The sequence below is a fragment of the Triplophysa dalaica genome, chromosome 19 (genome assembly GCF_015846415.1).
Source record: "Triplophysa dalaica isolate WHDGS20190420 chromosome 19, ASM1584641v1, whole genome shotgun sequence".
NCBI lineage: Eukaryota > Metazoa > Chordata > Actinopteri > Cypriniformes > Nemacheilidae > Triplophysa > Triplophysa dalaica.
The window spans coordinates 6,802,328-6,820,788 of NC_079560.1; the positions used below are offsets into that span (position 1 = coordinate 6,802,328).

Below are 18,461 nucleotides of genomic sequence, written 5' to 3' on the forward strand. Positions count from 1 at the left end.
AAGCGTCAACTTTAAAGTACTGTGTACTTTCAGAAACCAAAGAGTGGGCCAATTTAGTCCCAAGAAGTAAGGAAGTAACACACCTAATATTTTATTGTAAATTAATTATATTACATTTCATTAAAACTACTCACCAGTTATTGATTCTTTGTGGAGCTCTACCGGAAGTTAAAGCCACATAATGTTTATGTTTTTACTGCTTGATGATTGATATGATACTTATTAGATTGACACTTATTGGATAAGGTATACATCAAATATGTTTGAATTTTACTTAATAATACTAAATAAAATGAACATACAGGGATTTCTTAGACTTTTTTGTTTGGGACCACTGAATGTTAAGTTCTTCATGAATTGACACTTTAAGGAGGAAGTCAGCCTCCGGCCTCGCAATGTCTTCAGAAAGCACTCTGACCTCTATATGTGAGGAATGTGACCCACACTGATCTGCTGCTGACCACTGAGGATCCTCAGGCAGGAAATGGAGAATAGTCCTGTCTTTTTCCCTTTTTTCACCTATTGGCATATATTTTATATGGTATTAAGGCTGTTTCATTACCCTATATAATGTTGTGTGGTTTATATTTGCATCAAACAGCAGAAGTGCTCACATCAATCTCGGTGTGTGCAACCATGAATACTTTTTCTCAATATCTAGAATAAATGTAGATAAAATGTATAGCTTAAATGCACTGTAAGTCTTATTGCAAAAAAGAGTCTGCCAAATGAATAAAATGAGTTACATAAGAAACACATTGCTGGTTTGATTTTGATATTCTGTTCCTTGATCCTTGGGATTATATAAAGTAAGCCTAAAATTCTGTGCAAAGTTTGAGAAAACGTTTGGGAAAACACCCTGCGAGTAGCCAGGTTCACATAGTAACTATCGAATGCTGTCAACACAAACAACCATTCTGGATGAGCGTGTTGTAAACGCTACGAGCACAATGGTGACCAAAAGGGCCGTGTTCCATTTATCACTACTTTTAAAGCCTGAAAGAGAAACTGTCACTGTTACCTCGGCGGAGGTCGTCACGGTGATGTCCCCCCTAGGCGTGGACACATTATTCAAACGTTAAGAATCCAATAGAGATGCCCCATTATAAACACTTGCACATGAAGACAGTGAGGGAGAATTGGTCTTGAAGTGGGAAGCCCTAAGAGACCCAAAACACCCTTTCGAGATTTATATGTGTGAAGGTCATAGGTCAAGCAGCCATTAATCAAGGCCGAAGAATGGGATTAAATAGCCAGGTCTCGCGGGCAGATGAGAGAGCGGCTGATTGAGGCGTTTAGAAGAGTGTGTTGTGTCTGTCTTGGATTACAGAGTACGAGCCTCGGGCTAAACATCCATCTGAACCACGGCCGAGTGCTTACACTCTACAATCAGGAGGCCAGAGGACCTCTGGAGTGGTCAGTCATACATCACACGTCTGTACAGGGAAAGCCTAGTGCTGTGTTTTAGGAAAACGCTCATAGGGGTGCAATTTGTTTGTTTGTTTTTTAAGTACTGTTTGCAAAATGTTTTCTTTATCTTAAAATCTACTCTTGCTGAAATGATCCTTAGTTGGCCCAAGATGTTTTTTGACTCTAATATGCATTTTAAATTGTATATCTCATAATATAACAAAGCATGTTAGACTTCAATCTCGAGTAACTAACCCAAATGTCATTATTAGTGGTTGTATGAACTAAGCTTCACACAGATGTGTTCATCACATGAAGTATGGACATATTCAACTAATGTCTGACAACAAATGTCACATACAGCGTAACACAAAACATCAATACGAACTTAATCACTATTCTTGTAGCTTGGCAAATTTATCCGACACAAACGAAACGTGATTGGTTGCTTTACCTGTCAGTCACATGGCTTCTTGGGCGGACATTGGCCAATTAAAGCGCACAAAGTTCCTTGACCGCTAGACTAACTTTAGCAATACAATACAATTATACAATTCCACAACATATGACATTAGTAACAAGAACACTTAGGGGAATCAATAAATGTTATTTCAGATTGAAACAAATAAAAATCTCCATGTTGGCAAGTTTAACATACAAAAGCACCGGCACTCTCTACAGTATGGCCTGATTGGTGGACATCAAACTCATTGGATAATGAATTTGCTGGACAGTAACCGTAGATATTAGAGAGTGAATAAATTGTTTGTTTATTTATATAACAGATTTCAAAACAACCTCTTGTTGACCAAAGTTCTGTACATTAAAAAATAAAACAATTAAGAAGAATAACAAATCCTTAAAAAAGGAATGATAAAATATACAACTCTCTTTACACAGACATTACAAATATAAATCCTAAAACAAGAGCATATAGAATTATAACAAATAAATAACTCTCTTTACATAAACTTAACAACTATCAAGACTAAGACAAGAGCAAAGCATCACAAATTTAGGTAGTTGCCATTTGATCGAGAAAAAATGTGATTTCAAGGTCCTATTTACAACAAGTTTATTTACGTATACGGTCTAAAAACACTTACATTTTTTAATAATAGTTATTATTATCTGAAATGATTCCTTCAGCGATTCTTCTGTCTCCCTTCCTTTCTGTCAGCCCACTCTGTTCTGATTAGTCAGATGGTGTATAATTATGATTGTTTGATTAAGTATGATTATACACACTTATTTTCGTTCATGTTGACAGTTATTTTCTACTTTTAAAGAATAAGCAGATTAAATTAATGTGAAACACAGTACTGTATTTAAAATATATTAAATAATTTGATTAAACGTGATAAATAAGCATGCCTGCAAATAAATGTGACAGTTATTTTGTTCCCTTTTTTATTAAACTAATACAATAATAGTAACAAAAAAAGTGAAAACGAATTTTTGCATTTTATAAAACAATCCACGAAACCACACAGGTGTAATGTAAGCTAATCGATATATTTATGACAAACGTCTGCATCAATTGTCAGACGCAGGCTTTATACATCAGTTTCCGAAATCACTCATTTTCATTAACTTCTTTCCCACATAGTGGACTCAAATGTCATTCGCTATATGGGCAATGCCGTAAAAATGTCAACCATAAGTTTTTACCAGCGATATTAACTATGGTAACAGCACAGATATTAACATTTGGTGCTTCGAATACCCATGTGAGATCTCTCTTCAAATTTGTAAAGTATTTGTTTTATTTTTAGTGCATGATTTGTCATAGTCAGGTCATTTTCAGGATTGTCACATCCATAACGCTACATAATCCTCATAAATGGACACATGAAAATTTATATTTATAATTAATATATTTCCCTTTTTTCAAATATTTTTTTTTTCTATCAACAAGGGTTCAGTAAAATATAAACAGATGATTCAATATAATCGAAACAAATTCATTCTCAGAGCATTTTTATATCACGTCCATAATGCAAAATGTCACGTCCATAACGCTGGAATTGCCCATATAGAGGTTTAGGACACAGCTAATAACTTCGTTATTTGATCAGTTTCGGCGTTACAACTTGGCAGACTGCTTACATTCACACACAGCAACATTACACACTGCATGAAATGTAATTGTAAGGACATTGTAATAAATACCTTTAAGTGAACTTAAAGGGGTCATATGACACGGCTAAAACAAATATCATCGTTTGTTTTAGATGTAATGCAATGTGTTTACACGATTTAAGGTTCAAAAACACACATATCGTGCATGTTAGTATCTCCTCTTTGCCCCACCTCTCAGAAACACACAGATTTTTTAGAAAGCTCAATGCTCTGAAAAGCGAGGTGTGCTATGATTGGCTAGTTAACCAGTGCGTAGTGATTGGTCACTACTATACTGCAAGCGTGTGATGGAAATGTAATGCCTCTTACCATATTTGGAACATCAAGTTCCAAAGCAATTGTACTGACAGGTACGCTTACCTTACTTGTTTATACATTTAGGCGGTCTTAGTCAAATCATACCACAAACTGACATAGATTTGTGGGGGTGTGGTCACACGAGGCGCTCCAGGCAGGTCTAGGTGAGCATTCGCTTTAGGTAGAATGCATCTTTTTTTGCAATTTTACTCGTCTAATACATGCATGGGCAACTTATAACACACTTAAGACAAAGAACAACACGTATTTGTGCCATATGACCCCTTTAATCTATTTATTTTTACAGTAAAACAACAAAAGGAGACACCATATTTTACAAAACTTAGTTCTGTTTCACATTGACGTAAAGATTTGTAAGTCGAGCCGATTCACGTCTACATTTGCATGTGTGTGTACAATGGCTCTTGGCTCACTTCGTGACACACTGTCGTTGATGTATAGGTTCAGCTGGTGCTCAGAAGCGTGCACACCCATGTATCCTTAACATACCTCAACACTGACACTTACACATGGCTCACTCATACATCAAGCGACAACATACATCCATTGCACATTCCGGTTATTGATGGTCTCTGTGTAACTCGTGAACACTTTACATGCATCTCTCTGACACATTCGAGTGAAAGAATTGTCAAAGTTGCACAATGTGAAATCCAGGAACAACAGTTGGCCTACCCAGTGGGGAGGTTGTGTGTCCGCATGACACCCATAGGCGGGTACGGGATAGAACGCACTGCATCCTCACAGTGTCCATCACATCCACACAATCATTGGAGCCCAGTCACGCCTGCGTTAGGTTTATTGCATGGGGTAGACAAACAGCTTTGATCTCTAATGCGCAGCGTGCTGCATTAATTATGAATCATTCCCCCAGCCGAGATGCAGCGAACACCTTCAAACGCTCAGAGAACGATGCTGTGTTTTCACAGGCCCCTAGGATGGCTCGAGGACTGCATGTATATATACATTTATCTAAAAGAGCTTTGAAAAAAACTTTTGCCGGGTCTCCAAAGTATTCTATTTCTGGATTGCCGCCAATATCTCTCCTAAACTCACGGTTACTCGTGCTGCTAGGAATTTTCATATGCATCACCCAAAGCCACTTTCACGTGTGCGTCATTCAGAACTGAGCAGACAGATCGCCAGAAAGCTAAGACAGCCGTGTGAAGTAACGATAAAGCTGCATGACGGTATCCAATTGACCAGAGTGTAATGTTGGAGAAATGACCTAGTTCTCTCAAGGCTAATATGGATTCTGTAGTGCCGCATGCTGCTGTAGAAAACTGACTGCAGGGCCTGTTCCACAGGAACCAAACCCAGTCCATCTGCAATAGGTCGATTTATGTATTTTTTGGCAGATATTGCATGGATGCTTTGAATGTTGGGTTGTGTGCACGGTGTAAAAAGAGGACAGCATCCTATTTGAAATGGAGCGGTTTGTCACAGGCTTTTGTCACAGACAGGTAAACAACAACATGACAGCAAATATTTCATATTATATTATAGTTTTATTATTTATATTTCATATGACATGTTTTATTTATTTGAATATACTGAGCTCCTAATAAATCTCCACCTGTGGACAAACAGAATAATCGGATAATTCCAGACGCCAGATTAAACCACCCAGATTTAAATATGAACCACATGATAAATCATGCATCCGAGGAATTATTACCAAAACATGAAAATGTCCCTTTTTGAATAACCTCATATGGATAATCAAAATAATTTCACAGATTTGTTAATAGTTACAGTCTTCACATCTACACAACCCCTTTTAGTAGCCTTTATGCAGTTTTAATACAGATTTGCATTTAATTGCTTTCAATAACTTGAATTCACAGGCTGGTCTTTACTATCATGTGTATACTCCGTGTGGCTGTTTTGTTACTGCACAAGCATGCAATGCTTTTTATTCAATGAAATATTGTTTCTTTACTGCCCTGTTTCAATGTTTGTTGTTGGCATCTTGGCGCAGGAGGGGTTAATGTTCCCTTCACGCGTCGCTGCCAAATGCGCCTGTGTGCGCGTCAGTGGGAGTCCCCTTCACTTGGTCCCTTTGCAGTAGTGTGGACAGGAGAGTTGTACACAGAGCCGAGGAGAAGCGTGAACAAACACAAGTAGTGCCATAAAGTCAACATTTGACACTATCGCAAAGCTTTTCAAGACTTGTCACTTTTACCGCGTGGATCCGTCTCGTACAGTCATCGGAGAAGAGCTTATAACGCGCGCACTTCAGCTGGTATGAGCTAACCCACCAGACATGGAAACCAAACCTTTCTTGTCATTGGGTAAGTTCACCTCCAAACTCAAATATGTTCATTTTTACCAAGACGTGTTTGGACGGATGTAAGAGGCAAAGTTTCTGTATCTGCATGCGCGAAAATATAAACGCAGAACAACTAACGTTAACGTTAGCGTGATAATCGCTCAAGAACGCGCATTGTGAAGACGCGGCTGACGGCTTTACGTTACTGTTCCTCTCGTGATAGAAACCAAAGCAGATATAATCGCTTTGAAACGTACTGTAGTGAAGTGAATGGTGTGGATCAAAGCAGTTTTAAAATCCACGCTCGACAAAAACGGAAAAGTTGGGCGCTTGTTTCAGCGCAGATTCGCCAAGCAGTGGCACGCGCTCAGAGTGACATCTCATCCACTCTCGAGCTTAGTACTCATTACTGTACATGTTTCTCTTGTCATGTTGTTGCATAAAATACATTTATACTGCATTGAATGCTTTTTTGCGACGGTGGAGAGTCGAAGCATGTTCGGTCGTGCATGTCCTTGGGAACGCGTGATCCATGTGTCAAAATATACATTCCTCGCGACTAGTGCGAGGGATTGTTTCTTTACAAACGTAAACAACGTTGCACATCAATCAAAAGCGCAGCGAAACATGTGGATTTGATGCCGATTCAAGCATCAAGTCGGAGTTTCGCAGGAATTGATGAAAGCGCAAAGCCTCGAATCCAAACGGAGGAAAAAATCATTCGTCTTTTTTATTATATAGCTTCGTATTAACTCACAGATGTCTCATCGATGTGCACTCACGTTGATTTGTACAACGCTGCAAGCGCTGTTTATAAACATCATTAAAGTTGCAAAAGTGTTTAGGGTGTGAACTTGGAAAACTTTCGCGTTCTGCAAAGAGTGGAGCAGTTTGACAAGAAAAGTGACACGAAACGTCAAAGAGCGAGCGGCTTTCCTTTCCCTGTATTTCTATGTGCGGTAATAAACTTCATTTGTGTCTAAGATACAAACGCAACGCTTTAAAAATACATATCTCGTTTTAAAGCCACCGCTGAGGGGAAATGTAGGTGTGGCTTACATACTTGTTCAGTGTGGGGTGCGCGAGAGCTACAATATTCCATGATAATAATACAAAATTAATACAAAATTAAAGTGTATCTTTATTTAATAACATTAGTAATCGCGAAGGTAGACGGTTCTTTGAATTCCGATGGTCACTGTGTGGTTATGAAATCATTGAGCAATTTGCTGCAGTCCAGATAATGTGATATCTGTGTGGTGCCAAAAATAGACAAATAGACTAGAGATTTAGATAATGTGGTATATTTATCAAAATAATTAATAACCTGTCTTTAAAGAGTTATTTTTCTGTTAATATATCCTAGCTGCGTGCTGCTTACTCGTGCAAGGTTTGGTAAAGAGATACGGTCTTAAATAAATGATACACATTACTCTCATGTATGGGCTTACTTCCCATGCACGAAGATAAGCTCACCAGTCACAAGTGATTTGATTCACTCGCACATTCTGTCACCAGCATCCTCTGCGTTTTCACTCAAGAGCTGTAGGCAGGACTGTTATTGTGTCTGCATCTCTTTTATGCAAGAGTCATGTTACACCTTGACATACATCATCACCCCATCGGTTCTCTGTGATGAGAGACAGCCGGAATGCCGGGTTTCCCGAAACCCCCGTTTAAAAGCACATATTCCCAGCATAGCAGCAGCAAAGCCACAAACTGCATGATAGAGTTTCTGTAAGAGAGCACTTGAGTTTATACCGGGAAGTGTGAGGCTTGAAATGCGGCTTTATAATTAACATGTTGTTCTATAGGTGTATGTCGGTTTTGTTTGTAAATGCTTCTAATTAGAGCTGTGCGTCTTTGTTGAGGATAACAGTGTGTGATGTGGAAATGAGCTTTTATTTGTTGCCAGAAAAATGTTTGTTTATGGTGTCGAAAAGCTGTGGTATCCCGCTCCGTTTCTTCTGTAATTTTCTGCGGTTGAAGACAAGTGCAGTTTTTATCATCCATAATGAATCGATTGTTAAACTTTAATATCGCACCTTGCTGTATGCCAGAAGGCAGTGTAATTATCATATTACTCCTTAAGAGTTAATGGAAACACTTGAAATGTCTTTTGTGTCATTCAAACTATTTTTAAAAATGATTTGTGATTTACTTTTATAAAGCATATTTGACCAAAAATAATCATGGAAGACAGAAATCATTAACAATCCAAACGCAAAACATGTGGCTGCTTGCGAGCAGAAATGTAATTTCCTGCTGCATGTGCAGAGATGCTGAAGATCCGCGTCATGCCCTGGCTTGCTACATTCAGACACATAATCATTTAAACAAGATTGATTACTTACATTTACAAATGCTTTTGTGAATGTACTCGCATTAGTATGCGCAATGTTTTTTTATGTTCGTTGTGCTATGCGCAGTGTGCATAACAGGTCGGGTTTATGAACTATTTTTAATGCCCTGGGCACAGGTGCTAAATACCTCATATTTGTCTATTTTTGCCTACAAAGATTTAATGAACACTTTATGGAAATCAAAAAAGCACGTACTATGGACTAAAAGCTTGCATTGCATCAGGAATAGTGCAAGCGTTGAGATATGGCTCCCTGTAATGCTGTTTATCATTAAACGTGCCCCGTCCATGAGCAGATCTGGAGTGTACAGACTTTGTTTGTGTTTTATTTAAGTAAAGCAAAGTTATTTTGGGCCGAACTCTGTGTTTTCTGGTGCTTCTGAGTGACAGGAGGTGAGGTCTCCTCCACCCCCATCGGTGAAGTTCATGGTCTTTGATGAGAAAGTGACATTCATTGTTGGGGGGGATGCATACCTCTGTCGGTCATAATTCACGAACAAAGGTAGCGCTGGGCGTGAGTAAGTTAAAAGGAGATTTAATTGGACCCTGGGTGGATTGTTTACCTCTGAAACCCATGCAAGTTGTGTTTTTTTTACGGTGGGGCAGTTTTAGGTTTCTTGCCGGATGCTTTTTGCCCCCTTTTGTGAGCCGACTGCAGCTGTCATTTTACTAGGGAAGTTTTATAGGGAAAGTTAATGTCTTAAAGGGATAGTGCTTCTGCTTTATGTAGGTTTGCTGCTCAATTTTCATTTAAAAAAACACCAAATTAAGGTCAGCAAATCTGGCATGGATGTCCACCACCGTTGTACTTCGATGGACGGGTGTGTTTCGATTGCGTGTTACTAACATGTTTGATCACATTTGTTCATATCCTATTTATCCATGTTTTCTAAAACACATGTCTGTGACCCCTTAGCTGTCCCAGGAATCGACAAAGCTCTTTTATCAATACTTTCATATAGTTAACTGCAAAGCAACATTGCCGGTGTGTGCAAAAATAGTGTTCCAAAGCAGTAATTTATGATAACCATGCGTCAAACTCTTGTTAATAATTTGTGAGTTTTCAACCCCCTGCAGTTGCAAGTGTTTTATCTATAAGGGGAGCTGTGGACTATGAACCTCAGACCTTGACTTCTGAACCCATATGTTTTATCAGGAGTAGCATGTGCTTCAGGTTTATAGAATTGGATTTTCACAATATTATAACAGATTTTGGATTCTGAAAAGCTATTATACTGTAAACTCATACATTTGCATTATCATTGTCCGATAAAATATTGCTTAGTGTGGTGTGCTTTTTAAAATGGAATCAGTGAATCGTTTTATTGACAGTTCACGTCAGAAAGTATAAACATCTGTCTATAGAACATTATTTCAGATTATGCAGTTTATTTGAGATGGTGTGGTGGAAGCACAATAAATGGCTACACTGTCCAAATCACAGCTCCATGGCATTTCTCTCAAACATCAGCTTTGGGGTAGATAGTCATGCTGTCTGGCACATCAGAAGGTGCTAGTCAGTAAAGGACCGTGGCCAATATGTGCTGTGGCTACATGAGCTCATTTTTCTATTCCTTTATTTTTGTAACTCATGTTTCATGTGCACACGCAATTAGGCGAATGTTCCTGCATACACGTCGGTGTAGCTTGATGCCGTCAAGGCTCTAAACAAGACGAAAAAGTGACCTAGTCCCAGACAGGTCAACTAAATGTTAGCATTTTGGGACCAGTTTTCGAGACAGGGCAAGCATTTTTTACAAGTACTCGCGCATGCGCGACCTGCATATATGGAATTTCTTCTAGTTGTTATTGGAAAGATGAGTGGAAAGCCAGCCCGCCACCAGTGCAGGCTGTGTTTAAGTCAACTGCGCCACAATCCTGGTCGCCATTGATAAGTTTACCCACACACAACGTGAGCACATTACTACGAGTCGTGGTTTGCTGTTACTGATTTCTTGATCCAGCGGACGAACGATTTGATAGAAGGTACTATAGTGGAGTAGGCGGGGCGAGACCGTGGTTCAAGACCGGTGAGTAATGGTTAATGAGCGCCAGCTGTGCGCGCACCGGTCTCGAATCACATAGGAGATCGGGAGCATATAAGGGAACGTGCGACCGGACCGCCGAAGAGAGAGGACCGGGCCCGAACATGTTTATGTTTGTATTTATGTTTTATTCGCCAGCCTTCAACCGTGAGGGGCGGCCGGCTGTCTTTTTACTTCCTAGCTTTTGTTTGTGATTTGTTTTGTTCTCCGGCAGTCGGCCGTGAGGGGCCGCCGGCTGTTATTAATATATTAAACCTTTATTTAAATGTCTAACTGCTAAATGTCTAAATGTAAATGTAAATTTAAATGTATGCCGGTTCCCGTCTCCTTCTTTCCTACTTTGAATCTCTCTACAGATACGTTTAAAACGAAACTAACCGCGGAGAAGTTCAGGAAACGTCTTTTATCTATATTACTTGAGACAGCGATGGATCATTTCGAAGGTGTTCACAGCAAGAATGCACGACAGGCGAATGTTCTTATTAAGTTTATATTTACGTGTTGTGAACATGAGGAAAGGTGTCTTTAACACACAATAAAATCATCGTAAGAACATTACACGAGGATTCCATTTTGCTTTAATGTGTAATTCTGTAAACAATTAAATTATATACTTTTGGAGAAGCACAGTCTCTATTAGTACCAATCAATAACAAAGCTTCTCTGTAGACATTAACTTTTTTTACATAAGCAGAATCAAATAAAATATCTTCTGTCATCAAGTAACTTATTTATCATTATCAGTAATACATTTATTTGGGGGAAAATATGAATAATTGCATTGCAGGCTGATTTAAGGTGTGCCGCTAATTTTTTCGCTTTCGCTCCTAAAATTTTCAGTCAGGGGCTACATTGCTCCTAGTAAAAAAAGCTTGTCTGGCTGCCCTGGTGTGTGTAAAGGACTCTGTCCGTTAATGCCATAGTGTACACTGGATATCTAAAACAACCCTGCAGATTAGGGACCGTGATTGTAATTATGATAATTCGTATCCATTACAGCAACCAAAATACGATGACAACGATAAGATGAGCGGATTTCTATGCAAGTAGAAGGCCACATCAGGTTTTTTGGGGGTAAGCCAGGCATTCTCATCCTACATCTCATCTAAACAGCACCTCTGTATTTTTTTACCGGGAAGCCAGTGAGAGTGATATACGGTTAGCGAACGCCTTCCCTTTTATCTGTCCACAGACAGTCTTGTCGACTCCAGCTATCAGAGTCTCACCTGGGCTTCGAATGTACGCAGAGACGCGTTGGAGATGTCAGTCGCACGTTTGAGTACGGCTATACGTGATACTTAATGGTGGAGGCAGCGGGGATGCTTTTGTAACTGTTTATATAAATCATCCAGTGTGTCAGGGGCCTTAATAGAGACAGTGTCTCTTTCACAGAACCGCCTGTCCATTGACGCTCTGGTGCATTCGGAGCCCCCCTCACCTTCCTCTCGCAGCAGAACGCACCGCTTATTATCCATTTGCTGTGAGCGGCGCTGCTCTTTGTCAAGTGGCTGTTGAGCTGTGGCTCACTCCAGCTGAGAGGCTTTTAATCTTGAAGGTGTGTGAGCCAGTAGCTTCCTGTTGCTTCAGTGTGTGCGCGTGATGTACACTGCAAAATTGTACAGTTTTTTTATTTCTGTGTACATTTTTGTACAAATATCTTTCAAACTAGAGGAGCAAAGTGGAAAAAAGGATTTGTATTTTATATCTGGTTAATTTTTAAGTTTAGTTTAGTTTTTATTATTTATGTTAAACATTTTTACACAATGAAATCACAGGCATTATATATAAATAATGTTAGTTATCAACATTTTCTCACCCGCATCACCCTCATGATTACAAGCCCACAACTCTTTTGTTGGAAAAAGGGAAAGGTGGCATTATGTTAAATGTTAGTGACTGACAGCCAGAGTCACCTTTCACTTTAAGTCTTTAGAAAAAAAGAGCTGTTTTCTCAAAACATTTCACTGAAAAGAAAAAATCATAAAGGCTTGAAAAGATGCCATGAATAAAAAGAAAAAAAGTATTTTCTGTTTTCGGCATTATCTTTTTAATCTCAAGTTCTCTGACAAAACAGTCTCATCTTTCACAACTTTACTCTTCATGTAAGTGTAGCTGGTTTGAAGAACGTCCAAAGGTTTTTACTGGTAAATAGCACAAATACTGATTAACAAAATCATTATTTGCATTGTAAACGTTTCTAGTTCAAAGTGAATAAGTTGAGCTGACTGCTTTGTGGGAGGTAATTGTGGTTTGGCAGTTGTCCCTTAGTCGTTGTTTGCATTGGAAATCCAAGTTCAACTTCCACTTCGAGTCATTTGCTTGGCATTGCTCAGGGCTGAGAAACGTGTTTACGGTGGAGTTTGAATACGCCTGTGGCAAAATGTTCTGCAGAGAGTTGGGCAATGTTGTTTTCAGGCAAACAGGAAGACAAGCGGACACATAGACAGACGGGCAAGCAAGCAGGCAGGCGCTGGCAGTTCCCTTCACATCAATTTGTTGCATACCAGAAGGCTTACATTCCAGCGCCTGCAGAAACGGCACCCGGCTAGTTCAAGTGTCACATTTAAGATGGTTTCTTCTGTTTCAGACTGGAATGTGTAACATGAGACGGCTTCGTATTGGAAAGACCACATCAGAGTCTTAGAGCAGGCGTGTAGGTGTGTGTGTATCTATCTTATGGGGTGTGTGAGAGCATACTTGAGACATTCAGGCAAAGTTTGAATGAGAGACAGCTTGTTTAAAATGCTATGTTTCAAGCAGAACGACTGAGCTCGGAGCTACTTTGCATGCCGTCTGGAAGATTCAAGGTCAGGGGTCATGGTCAGGTCGCAATCTGTGGGCCGTGAGGAGCTCCTATGTGAGGGATGGGAACCGAGAACCGGTACTTTTTTGGACCTGTACATAATTGGGTCGATACCAGAATATCGATAAGCTTCATAACAAACGATACTGTTAACGATACTTGCGTGATTTTATCTCCGTGTATTCGGGTGTTAAATGGCGAATTAGTGGCTGCTGCCTTTAATTTTCCATCCCAGAATGATGTCCGAATGGCCGAAGTTTGCGTGATATCTAGGGCCATATGATTTCGCCGATGTATTTGTAATCTGGTTGTTTTGCAGTGTGTAACATTGCAAACATCATGCTGTTAACCTCTCTCAGGAAGGAGAGAAAACCACAATTTCTTCCTTCCATGTCCTGTTTCCTCGTTACGTCGCGTAAAGTTCACTTACTAAAGGCCTCCTTTAATAATGGATAATAAACAGAGTGATGGATGTGAATGGCTTACAGCACAAAAGAAAAATAAGAAGGAACTGACTGAAAAAATAGAAAGTAAGTCACTCCCTCCCTGAAGCGGTTAGCTGAGGGAACTGCGAGGTGGCACATCTGGAGTGCTTCAGCATATATATTTTGTAACATCTGGAGAAATCTCATGGAATTTAAAGGTCCCTCCTTTGATTTTGCCCTTATCCCCCCTCTTCTCTATGTTCGGCATGTTCAAAGTCTCAGGAACGTCTCTGGAACGTAAATGAAGGGGGGATTCCTATTACAGTGGGGGCCGAGTCATTCCAGACCTTATTGTGCTCTAAATTGGGCTCCTGTGCCTGGTTTTCTTTGTACAGACAGCTAATTAAGTGACACAGAGGTGAGAGACGGTGAAGCGTGCACCAGTGAAACTCAACTCCCCATAAACGTCTTGTCCGTAAGGGTTTTAAGCAAAACAACAGCCACTAATGCTTGTTGCAAAACCTATCTGTTGGGCCATTTTAGGTGAAACTCATGAACATGGTATTAACATGTTTCATGTCTTTTTTTAACCAAATAATGCATAAAGTAAATAAAGCCTGTTTTTAGATGATCTTATGAATTTTGTTCGGTGACATCATGTCATTTTTATTAGACACATTATAAACTATCGCTTTGCCAAATATTGCAAAAAAATACGATATGCAATGTGATAATTCTTGCTATATATAACCAACTTGTTTCCCCTGATCGTTGATATTGAACCCATTAGCGAACAGACACAACAATGATAGTCTGTCTTACATGAGATATCTTTTGATAATCACTCAAAGAAACATATGACTTTATGTATAACTCTCACAATTACTAACGCTTCTTTAGAATGGAAAGTAAACCTGTGTATCAATCAAATCCCAAACATAAAACCCAAGCTTTAATTGTGAGGTTTTTTTTCAAGTTGAAAGCAGCTTTGATGTGTGATTGTAACCTTGCGTGAGCTGAGCCTCTTGTGGGTCAGGGAATTAAAATTCTGTTTTAAGAGACTTCAGTGGATTGAGCATGCATGAGGCTGCAGATCTCGCTTTAGAATTGAAGACACGTCATGGACTGACAGATGTCAGATTATTTCATCTTTCTGGAAAGACAGTTCATGTCAGCATAATCCCTGGCGGGATGCGTGATTGAGGATTTGTAAAAGATTTCTGTAATGGAGTGACAATGTTCTGGAGCGTTGTTGAAAGTGATATGTAATGTAAGATAATGAAGGGATTTACTTTGCTGTAATGACCATCTGACTGTTCATTATTCTACATGCTATATGCAAAATTGATATCAAATTATTGTGCGTTTAGTTAGTATGAGAATGATACACAAAATGACACAACATAGTAGCATTGTTATGCATGTACAAGGCTTTAGTTGAATTTGTTTTTATCTTTTATCTTCAATTTTTTCCCCCACCGTCACTCTCTTCATTACCTGGGGCTTTATTTATGAAACCCTATTTTGGTTTCATTGTTCTCTCCCTCTCTCTGTCTATCAGTCTCTCATTCAGTCTTTTTTTCTGAGAGGGAAAAAACGCAGTTGGTTAATCGGGTCCTATTCTGTCTGCGCACAGAGCTATTTTCTCGATGTTGCTGTGCAGATGGCCTACATCTTTCTGCTTGACTGCGTTGGGAACAGCAGGGAGAGGCTGATGCACATCATCATCGAGTGCCCGTGTGTGTGTGTCGACTCTCTACATTATTTAATTCCCAGTCCTCCCTGCACACCCCACCACGTCCCTCAACGCCGTACAAATCAGGATTTTTCTATCAGCGTTCCTAGAACTCGACGGGCACAGCGTGCATCAACAATCGCTGCCCTTGACTGAATGGAGCACGTGCTTCTCTACCCGCAGCCGCCGTTTTGGGCTAAGTGGGCTATTTTAGAATTGTGTCTCTATACATTATCAATAAATCAAGCTTGTGGGGGATGAGAACACAGGCGGCAGGTGTTACATTCACATACGTGTGCTTTTAGATTTTACTCGGAGGTTGGTCTGTCAGGTCACCTTGTACCTCCAGAGTCGCTTTTGCTGTGTTAGCTTGGATTTTAGCCTGCCAAACTTCCTAAGCTGAAATGACATACTGTCTCTTTTGTTTAGCGTCTGTTATTGTAATATTTTTTGCTTTTATTGTTTTTTTTAAGGTGGTTTTTTTTTTTTTGGGCACGTAGCTGAATGCTCGCTGAACTTTTTAACTTGATCACATCTCCACAAAGACATTTTGACTGTTAGGAATGAATTATTCTTATAGACGCCGTCTGCGTCGTTTAAGCATCCGGAAACCTCAAAAATTTACAAAAAGCCGCGATGAACGAAATTCCAAGCCACATTGTGTATCTCGAAGCCTGGCCGTGAGTGATCGTGGAGATTGTGGCGATTGACTGCACAGCATATGTTCGATAGAACTGTGGGTGGCGAGGTGACTAAGACACAGTTTTTGTTTGCCAAAGCAGGATTTGCAAAACCGTGCCGTACGCCACATTATTAGCCCTAGAATATTTTTAGAGCTTGCCACTGTTTCAAAACGTAAAAACAACTTCCCTAAGGGAGTCCTATGATTGACAGATCTGACAGAAAACATTACTCAACCCTGAGCATATGACCCTGAGGAAACGTGGAGCATGTTAAACCTCAAATGTTCACTTTTGTGTAATGTCTTCATAAGGTTGTGATGCTGATTGGATGATTGAAGCTCTGTAGGCATTGTTTCTAGGTACTAGCTGATTTTAGGATTGGATAAATCAGCGATGATGATGATGGCAGTGTCACACATTTTTTTTTCGCCTGCTGTCAGCATAGACCCATGACATTTGCCTCTCGTGAAATGTCACCTTGCATTAAGTCTCGCTCTCTAACCGCAGTAACAGCTTTTCCTTTTTATTCTACTTTTTCATATTCAACCACCCTGTCAAACACCTCCATAGTTATTCCTATGCAGTTTTTGTTTTAGTTTTATATCATTTTTATTAAGAATAGGGGCACATAGGAAATGAAGGGACACAAGATAGATTCAGCATCCTTTGACTCAAGTGTAAAGAGGTTTTTATCTCTGTCATTTACTCAGCCTCTTGTAATGTTAAATATAGGTTTAAAATGACAAGAGAGTGAGTAAACGATATAATTTTCATCATGTGTAAGCTATCACTATAAGGCTGAAATATCAGATTTTGCTTTTAAGCAAACCATTGCCATGAATGGTTCAGCTCAGTTCTGACTGTCTCTCTCTCTCTCTCAGACAGCCGTCTCATCGTCTGTCTTAAAGGATGTTCCTGACCCTGTGTATTCAACTCCTTCAGTTCAGCGCACACACAGCACACTTCATCGATTTAGGCACCTCGCTGCTCTGGACGCTCCCCCACCTTCAATCCCAGACTCGGCTCCTCACAAAATACTGATAAAGCTGCTGTCAACATTTGTTTTGTAAATGGCCACATGCTGTAGAAATGTAATCCTGCCTACTGTTGATCACTCGGTCATGTGACCTGACCTAGTTTTCCTGGTCTCCGTCTTTCAAAAACCATCTTCCCTTCTCTTTTCACACAGTCGTCGCTTCTTTTTGGGAGGAAAAATGGTGGATGATCCATATACGCATTGGCTCCTGTTCTCGAACTTCCGTTTTATGCACATTGAGTCTTTGTCATATTTAAGGCCTATGCACATTGAGTTTTTGTCATGTTTGAGGCCTAACTGCTCTATTTTTAGAGAAAAATGGATTTGGTGTTATCACATATGTTCAAACAGCATGCCCCTTGTTTGTCATTTATGAACGTCGAAATTTAATTAAACGCAGCCACCGTAGCATCGGCAACCTGCATGGTTTTGTAATCACGACTCTGTTTACGTCATTTGCTAATGTTCGTGTTATTAGATGCATGGAAGATGCATGTTGAGAAAATAATAGAGACGCAGTCAGCTTTGTCGCTTACTATCTGATAAATCTGTAAGCTAAACAAAAACTTAATTTTGCTTGTATAGTCACTTTAGTTTCCTGCGTTGTTGATGTAAACAGTTTTTCACACCTAGTGATGGCCTTGTTAATGCATATAACAGTAAAAAATGAACAATTTCAAAATCAATTTTGACATTTGGCTTCGTCGCACAAACGCTATCTGTTATATCTCTAAACTAAACGCAACTTAATTTTTTTCTATTCCATCTGCTTTGTTTCCTGTGGTACATTTTTTTTTCCATATGTGACCGTGTATAGGGATGTTTAAGAAAGTGTCAAACTGCTTGTGTATTTACACATTTGGCTGATGGTTTTATTCACATTTATACTTAATGCCAAAGCAAATTATATTTCAGTCAGCACTGGATGCATCCTCAACTGCACAATAGGGGTTGAACGACCTCAGATTTTTTTAAGGTTGACTATTAGGGATGCAACAATACTGCTTACCTCAGTTTTTTACCCGCGGTCTTGGTTCGGTTTGGTTCTGATGGCTTGGCACATTAAAGGATTTTTCATTATTCTTTGCTTATGTGACAGGAACAGTAAAAAGTTAAGAAGGAAAAAAAATCCACTCATCTTTATTTTACGTAACTTTTTTATTATCTTTAATCAAATATCAACTTGTACAAATTCCTGGTGTATTGAACAAAAATTTAAATTAACACTGG

The 18,461-nt window shown here is 39.5% G+C and overlaps 1 protein-coding gene across 5 annotated transcripts in view; it reads left to right on the plus strand.

Annotated features, from left to right (window-relative positions):
- The window catches only part of rxraa (retinoid X receptor, alpha a), a 130,506-nt gene that overhangs the window by 32,468 nt on the left and 79,577 nt on the right, over positions 1-18,461 (plus strand). The window contains exon 1 of one of the 5 annotated variants that reach the window (XM_056730925.1): positions 5,834-6,164. The exons of the other annotated variants lie outside the window; for them this stretch is intronic. Within the exon in view, the coding sequence (XP_056586903.1) occupies positions 6,137-6,164 (28 nt within the window). The 5' untranslated portion in view covers positions 5,834-6,136. Of the gene's footprint in view, positions 1-5,833; positions 6,165-18,461 lie in introns of those variants that run through there. 5 annotated transcript variants of the gene reach the window in all.